At 48.0% G+C, this 8,441-nt stretch overlaps 1 protein-coding gene across 2 annotated transcripts in view; it reads right to left on the reverse strand.

Moving 5' to 3' along the window:
- The window catches only part of LOC121660513 (exportin-7), a 21,719-nt gene that overhangs the window by 6,313 nt on the left and 6,965 nt on the right, over positions 1-8,441 (reverse strand). For both annotated transcript variants that reach the window (XM_042019884.1, XM_042019883.1), the window contains exons 5-10: positions 7,036-7,140; positions 5,885-6,050; positions 5,278-5,351; positions 4,191-4,310; positions 3,641-3,787; positions 2,545-2,717 (exon numbers count right to left, since the gene is read on the reverse strand). In XM_042019884.1, the coding sequence (XP_041875818.1) occupies positions 2,545-2,717; positions 3,641-3,787; positions 4,191-4,310; positions 5,278-5,351; positions 5,885-6,050; positions 7,036-7,140 (785 nt within the window). The remainder of the gene's footprint in view (positions 1-2,544; positions 2,718-3,640; positions 3,788-4,190; positions 4,311-5,277; positions 5,352-5,884; positions 6,051-7,035; positions 7,141-8,441) is intronic.

Consider the following 8,441-nt stretch of genomic DNA (forward strand, 5'->3'; position numbering starts at 1 on the left):
GATCCAGAATGTGGAAAAGGGATCCAGAATGTGGAAAAGGGATCCAGCGCGTGGAAAAGGGATTCAGAACGTGGAAAAGGGATCCAGCACATGGAAAAGGGATCCAGCGCGTGGAAAAGGGATCCGGCGCGTGGAAAAGGGATCTGGCGCGTGGAAAAGGGATCTGGCGCGTGGAAAAGGGATCTGGCGCGTGGAAAAGGGATCTGGCGCGTGGAGGCAGCCGGAGGTACGGGGAGAGCGGGGTGCGGGAGGCGCCGTGGAATTGGAGGGTGGTGGGAGGTGAGAGGAATGGACATTAAATGTCAGTGGGAAATGAGGAGAGGAGCAGTGGGTCAGGGGAAAGCTAAAAATCAGGAGAGGAGCAGTGGATAAATGAGGCGGGAAAGGCAGAAATCAGGGAATAAATAAGGTGGAAAAGCCAGAAAGCAGGGAATAAATAAGGTGGGAAAGCCAGAAATCAGAACAGCAATGGATGAGTGGGAAACGCTAAAAATCAGGAGAGAAGTGGATAAATGAGGTGGGAAAGCCAGAAATCAGGGAATAAATAAGGTGGAAAAGCCAGAAATCAGGGCACAAATGAGGTGGAAAAGCCAGAAATCTGAGTGGGAAACGCTAAAAATCAGGAGAGGAGCAGTGGATAAATGAGGTGGAAAATCAGGAGAGGAGCAGCGGATCAGGGGGAAAAGCCATCGGCACCTGGTGGGAGCAACTTCTTCTTCCATCCTTAAAATTATCCATTTCTTTTAACATTTATCCATTTCTTTTAACATTTACCCAGGTCTTTTAACGTTTATCCATTTCCCATAACATTTATCCCGTTGTTTTAACAGTACCCACTTCCTTTAACATTTATCCAGGGGTTTGAAGGGAATGGGCAGTGCCAGGAACAAAGGCTCTGGTTGTGCTCCTACAGCACAACTTTTCCATGGGAATCCTTTCAGTGCCTTTTCTTTTAAATGCAGTAAATTCCACAAGAAATCAGAAAATTCTGGAATGATTTGGGTTGGAAGGGACCTTAAAACTCATTTAATTCCACCCTTTCCATGGGCAGGGACACCTCCCACTATCCCAGGTTGCTCCAAGCCCTGTCCAACCTGGATTTGAACACTTCCAGGGATGGATGATCCAGAAGAAAAAGGGATAATCCCATCAGTTTTCCCTAAGAGAGGCCTTATTTTCCTATATTTGACCATTTGTTTTCATCCAACACAAACACACACCCGGGAGGATTCATCCCACACAAATCCAGGCACGACAATGGAATTCTGGAGGCTGATTCCTTGAAATGAATTAAAAATAAAAGGTGCTTTTAGGTGGAATTTGTGCGGAGCTGGGAGAGTGAAGTGAGTCACACTTGGCTCACATTCCCCCTCTGCTCTGATGGGGATTCTGGGATGCTGCAGATCCCGGGAAGATGAATCCTACCCGGAACATGTCGGACACAGAGATCAGCTCAGCCATGGGAGATTAAGCAGGGTCTCAAAAAAAAAAAAAAAAAAAACAACCCAGCTTAAAAAAATAAATCTCTTCTAAAAAAACCAGCCAGGCTGTGAGTTAGGAAAGCTCCCTCAGAAATCCTCACAAAACTTCCTGCTCTTGTGGCTGGTTTTAAGGGAAAACTGGGAAGAGAAATACGCTGGAGCCCGGAGTGATTGTTCTGGAGCTGACAATCCTGGAACTATGGAATGGTTTGGGAAGGGATGGTGAAGTTCATCCCATCCCACCGTCTGCCATTGGCAAGGGCTGCATCTTTCCAGAGGGACACAATCCCGGCTGGAAATCATCCAGGGATTTATTCCAGAGGTGCCCAGGGCCGCTCTCTGCCTTTCACTTGGGAGCTGGAGCCACTGGAGGGGAAAAAATGCCCGGCTTGGAATTCTTGGAGCTGTCGGCGAGCCTGGGCTGCTCCCAGGATGTTGGTGTGGCTCTGCCAGGGCAGCATTTCCAGCCCCAAAGCCGGAATATTCCCGAGATCCCAGGGATGCAGGCCCCTCCTGGTGTGCCAGCACAGCTCCTGTCCCCTGGGCCTGTGTCCAACAGGATTCTCCACCAGCCCAGGGCGCTGTGGGGAACTCTGGGAGCAGCCCTGGGATCAGGGAGTCCCAGGAGCAGCAGCTCCTGGAATGCTCGCTCCCGTTTTATTCCCAGGGGTGTTGCAGCTGCAGTTTGGAATTCACTGAATCCTGGGATGGTTTGGGTTGGAAAGAGCTTAAATGCCATCCCATGGCAGGGACAGGGACACCTCCCACTGTCCCGGGTTAATCCAGCCCGGCCTTGGGCACTTCCAGGGATCCAGGGGCAGCCACAGCTGCTCTGGGAATTCCATCCCAGCCAGGAATTCCTTCCCAATATCCCATCTAAGCCGTTCTTCTGTCACTTTGAAGCCATTCCCTGGGTCCTGTCCCTCCAGCCCTTGTCCCCAGTCCCTCTCCAGCGGGAGACCCCTCAGCCGTGTCCTCTCCAGCGGGAACACCCCCACCTCTGCCAGCCTTCCCACCCCTCAGAGCAGCAGGAAAAGCGCTCCCAGCCCTGGCATTCCCTCACCTGAGGATGATGTGCACGGATTCCAGGCGGGAGGTGATGTAGGCTTTGGTCACCTCGGGGGTGTAGGTCTCCAGCATGTGGGGCTCTGTGGCCTTCACGTAGGGCACGGAGGCAGCCAGGCGCTGCCACAGGCTCAGCAGGTAGTGCACACTGTTGGGAGCAAATTCCCAGTGCTTCCAGAGGGAAAAGAGAAGGAATACAAACCAGGGAGTTATGATTTGTGTTGTTTGATTTAAGTTTTTTCCACAGAATTTGGGCTGGAAGGGGTTTAAAGCTCAGCTCGTTGCACTTTCCACTGGCCAATGCCTTTAATGGCCTGGTTGTCAAATTAACCGGGAATTTCAGGGCTCGCTGTTGGGAGTAAATTCTCAGTGCTCCCAGAGGGGAAAAAAAAGGAAAACAAACCAAGGAGTTATGATTTGTTTTGTTTGACTTGACTTTTCTTCCACAGAATTTGGGTTGGAAGGGGTTTAAAGCTCAGCTCGTTGCACTTCCCACTGGCCAACATCTTTAAAGGCCTGGTTGCCAAATTAACCAGGAATTTCAGAGTACACCTGGATCAGCACTCAGTAATCACTGGGAGATAATCCCAAATTCCCAGGACGTGGAGCTGAGCCTCCAATCCCAGGCCTCACTCAGTTCCCACACACTGCACAGCCCCAAGCTGCTTCCCAGGAATCACAACTGAACAAAGGAATTCTCCAAGCTCCACAATTTTTTAAACCCTCTCCTGTGCAGGGCTGTGGTGGTGAGCTGTACACACCGCTGGAAAACTCAGTGGGAATATCCGTGATATTCCAATTACTCCCAACCCCGCTGAGTGCATTGGAAGAGTGAAGTGAGACAGAATTCTAAAAATAAACCTTATTTAACAAGTTGGGGTTTTTTTCCCTGCTAGGATATGGAAAGCCTCTGGAGGCATGGCAACAACTCTGCCTTCCCCCACAGATTCCATTCAGGAATTCGCAGGATGATCCATGCAGGATTGTGTCACAGCCTCCTCTGGGGTTCGGGGTAAAAATGAACCAGATGAGAAGCTCTTGCTTTGTTTTCCAGGGAATCCAAGGGGCAGGAAGAGGGAAGGGAAGGTTTGTACCTGCAGGCTGGTCACGGTGAAGTTGGCGATGAGCCGGATCACCTCGGGGTAGTTCTCCACCTTCACCAGTTCTCCCAGTTGGTAATTGCTTTTCAACCGGGCCAGCAACCGGCAGAACTCGTGGTAATTGTTGGGGTCTGACAAACTCTGAGGGGACAGAAAGAAAAGGGGGACTCGGGAACGGCTCTGCTGTCACCTGGAATCACACAGGTTGGGAAAGAGCTCCGAGAACAAGTCCAAGCTCCCAACAAATCCCACTCTGCCCATTAAACCGGTCTGGAACTGCCACATTTACTGGTTTTTGGGCACTTCCAGGGATGCTGACATCCCTGGGCAGCCTGCTCCAGTCCTTAAATACTCTTCCAATGGAGAAGTTTTTCCTAATACCCACCCTTGGTGGTGGAATGGCAGGAAACAGGAGAAAGCAGCAAGACCCTTCTCCCCTTTGCCAAGTATCCATGTCCACATTCAGGAGGGACATTAAATGGATTTTTGGGGATGAAATGTGATGAAGAGGACACAGAGCCCTCATCCCACCTGGAATACTCACCTGGGGGTTTTCCAGTATCCGTTTCACTCCATCCACGAGATGAGATAAGAACTTCGCCCGCTCGGCGTTGTTGAAGAGGGAGCGGCGCACGGAGGCGATCTGCACCAAGCAGGATAAAACCTGCCAGCACGCAGGAAAATGGGAAAAAACACAAAAATCGGGATGAGAATAAGGAAATGAAGAGGTTTTCCCCTCACGACACAAGCGGTGACTGAGGTTTGGTGCTCCTTTAGGGACAGAACAGCTCCTTCACCTTCGCAGCGGAGAAAGAAATTCCAGCACCCAGAGGAACAGCTCCATCCCAAGAGTCACAGAATCATGGAATTCCTGAGGTGGGAAAAGCCCTCCAAGGTCAGAGTCCAACCTTTGATCCCAGCCCAGAGCACTGAGTGCCACATCCAGGCCTCCTTCCCTGGACACCTTCAGGGATGGGGACTCCAATCACTGATCCCAATGGAATCATTTCAGCTTTCCATTCAAAAAAGGAGTCTCACACTTCAAATCTCTCCTGAATATCTGAGGCTTGAAATTCAGGACTAGCCATTAACCCTCCACCAGAATAAGTGGAGTCTCTCCACGGAACAATTCTTTCTGAAGGCCCTTCCCTCTCAGCTTTGTTTTCACTGAGCTTTAATCATGGGTAATATTTATCATGGAGATAAATGCCTGGCAGGCCATTTTTTTGTATTTTTTCAGAAGAAATAATCCAACTTTCAGCTCAGTTGTGCTCTTGGCCCTTTCATCCCAGTGGGACACGGCCTAGTTTGGAAGGGTGGAAGGAGAAATCCCATTCCTTGGGGTGTTTCCCAGCTTGCTCCCTACTCCTGGTGTGGTTTTAGGACCTGGTTTGGGAATAACAGGGGCTACGTTCCTCAAGGGGATGAGCAAACAGGAGATTCCAAGTTGTGTGAGGGGAAAGGAGGTTGGAATTCCAGCAAAAATGTGTTTTTTAGGGAAAATCCAACCCTGTAGATGCTCCAAAACTCTCAACAGCACTTGGACACTTCAGCACAACCTGGGGCACCTGAACCTCCAGGGAATCTCCCACATGAATCCTAAAGTAAAGGAAAATAAACCCTGGACTTACCAGAGGAGAAAACGAAGGAGGGATGGAATGATAAAGATCAAAAAACAACTGAAGGGTCGAAGAATCCAAGAATGCTGCAAGACAAGAGAGGATTTTACCTCCATTTACAGCTTCCCACAGGTCTAATCCTTATTTTATCACCCATGGCACATGGATTTGTCACACCAAAGCACCACAATTCCACGAAAATTTCCCCAGGATTTTGTATTTTTAACGCAAAAGCCTTTCCTAGAAATAAAGTCACCCACTGGCACTTGGAACTGGGAGAAAATGACAGGAAGGTATTTTCAGAACACAATCTGTGCAAGTGCCTGTCAAATGCCTGCTGGGAACAGCAGGATGTGGGGAAAAGGTGCCAAGTTCTGCCCTGCTTTTTTAAAAAAATTCCGTTTTCCTGGTGGTTGGACTGGGAGGTGAAAGACTGGAAGGGAAAAGGGGTTTTAAAAGCAAGATAAAATCCCAAAAGTGAATTAGGTGGGTTTAAGGCTGGGTTTAACCTCTGGCTTTGGGTTTAACCTCTGGCTTTGCACGCCCAGGTTTATTTGTGCCAAATCAGAGGGTTTGAGCGTTTTCCAGGTGGGATGCTGTGCATTCCTGCAGGAATCACCTGATCTCCAACTGGTTGGGATCTGCACAGTGCAAAGATCATCCGAGGACTCGTCCGTGGAGGTGCCGATGAAATCGAAGTTCAGGCAGTTGTGGGTGAGCTTGAGGAGCTGCATCAGCAGCCCGTGCTGGCTTTCATCGTTCAGGTTCAGGTTCTTCCCAGAAGCCTGTGGAAAACATGGAATTAAGACCGGGAAAAGGGGAAAATAAATCCAGGTGGCAGCTGAATTGAGGCAGGATTTCACTTGAAGCAAGATGGGGCTTTGTGGAACGAGCACCAGGAGTGTTTGTAGAGGCAGTGAGTCCATAAATATATCCCAGAGTCTTTCCAGGACATGGATAACAGGCAGCATTCCCATTTCCCTCCCTGAACTGCACAGGCACGAGGCTTGCCAGGGATGCAGGAGATCAGGGAATTCTCATTAATGTTAAACACAACCCCCCTTTTCTGCCTGACAGGAATCCTGGGCTCTCCTTCCCATGGGAATGAGCAGCTGCTCCAGGCAGGGAAAGCTGGGACACTCCCATGACACAGAGAACTCCCTGGACATGGAATTCCGGCTCATTTCTCTGCAGTTTAAACACATCTTGGTCCTTTTATCCTTTGTATCATCACCCTGGGCTTAAAATGAACTCATTCCAGCTTGAATCCATCCCAAATAGTTTGGAAAAGTTGGGATTTTGGGTGTCCTGTGCAGGGCCAGGGATAAGGATTTACTTGTCAAAGATACTGAAAATGGAACCCAAACTTCTCGTCTCTTTCCTGATGCTTAAAGACAGGGAAGTTTAAACCCAGGATCCAGGGATGGATTTGCAGTTGGAATCGTGGAATTATTTCTGTGTTTGTGGCGTGGTTTGTTATTTATTTTATATTTATTTATTATTTAAATAAAATTAATTATTAAATAATTATTTAAATAATAACAATAACGATAATAATAATAATAACAATAACAATAATAATAATAATAGTAGTAATAATATTGATTTCTTTAGAAAGGAAATTTCCTTAATAAATCCATTTTTTCCCTGAAAAACAACCCCAGAGCAGAGTTTTTAGGACCAGAGTGCTCATTCCAGGAAGGAATTTCATCCCAAAATACGCTGCCCCAACATCTCACTTCCCAAAAATGATTCCAAACCTTTCCTTACCTGTTTCAGTAAACTGCAGGACAGGGTGAAAATATCAAATAAAGAGGAATCCCGGAAGGAAGAGGCAATTTTCCTGTGCTTGGTCAGGGGGTGGGTGGTGTCCGCCTGGATTGGGAGAGAACCAGGGCTCAGAGCTCACGGGATGAGACCAGGAAAACCAGCAGGAACCCTGGGAAGCACTGGGACATCGAGCTTGCCCTCCCCACAACTGCCTAAACCAGCGGGATGCAATTCCACAGCTTTTCCACGGATAAATTCACATTCCTGGGGTTTTGGTGTAGCCCTGCCATGAAGCTGGGCTGGGTTATTCCCAATTTCTTCCCAGTTTTACTTCAATCTCTGCCCCAATCAGCAAAACAACGTTTTCAGCAGCATTTGGGGATTTTAGGAACGGGAATGGCTGGCTCCAAAGGGTTAAATCCCAGCTGGAGCTGCTGGGCAGGCAGGGATAAGCACCAGGAATTGAAATGCCCTCCTGAACCCAGATGGAGAGGAAGGAAAGTGGAAGGAGTTATCCAGGGATAGCCAGGCTGGACTTTGCTGTTTTATGGGATAAATTCCAGTCCTGGATCTGTCACCGGATCCCAGAGCTGAGGAGCAGCAAAACTCAGAGCACTTCACAGCTTTTTTTTTTTTCCAGGAAAAGGGGGAAAGTGAGGAAAAATTCCCATTTTTGCCATCGATCCGAGCCAAATTCCTGGGATGGGCACTGGGTTATCCCGGTGGGATGCAGAATTCCTGCATAAATATCCATTTTTAAATGTTTATTTTACTGTTCCTCACTTAAATTTCAATTTCCAAAACACCCTCCAGTATTTGAGGAACCAGGACAGCTCCAACATTGGATTTTACACCTGAATTTTCCCAACAATTCCATGGAGGATCCCAACACTCCCATCCTTTATATTTTATGAGAGAAGGAAAAGCCCCAACAGTTGGTGGAAGATCCAAGCTGGACCTAAATTTGTCAGATGCTTTAATACCGAAATTATTCCTCAGTTCAGACTACTGGGAATTCAGGGAGTTGAGGAAAATGAACATTATTTAATTCCCATTTAAAGCCCTTTGTGGGTATGGAAAATACCATCCCAATTTTTGTGTTGATCCCCATTTTCCTGTGTCCTGGAAGGTTTTATCCTGCTTGGTACAGATTGCCTCCAGGATTTCTCTGGATTAGGCAACATCCCAGAAAAATCCAAAGTTAGTTACTTTGTGAGACATTAAAATCAAAATCCTTTGTTCCACCTGTTTCTTTAGGAAAATCAGGGACTTTTACACCCATCGTGACCCTCAGCTCAGCACTGCAGCAAAATCTGCCTGGCTGAGGGGAAAACCATGGGAAAACCACGGGAAATCCATGGAAGATGGGACAGCACCAGCTAAAGCTGCTCATCCCAGATTCCAGC

This window comes from Corvus kubaryi, unplaced genomic scaffold (genome assembly GCF_017639235.1).
Source record: "Corvus kubaryi isolate FWS band 111438036 unplaced genomic scaffold, C.kubaryi_AGA036_p1.0 36361, whole genome shotgun sequence".
Taxonomy (NCBI): domain Eukaryota; kingdom Metazoa; phylum Chordata; class Aves; order Passeriformes; family Corvidae; genus Corvus; species Corvus kubaryi.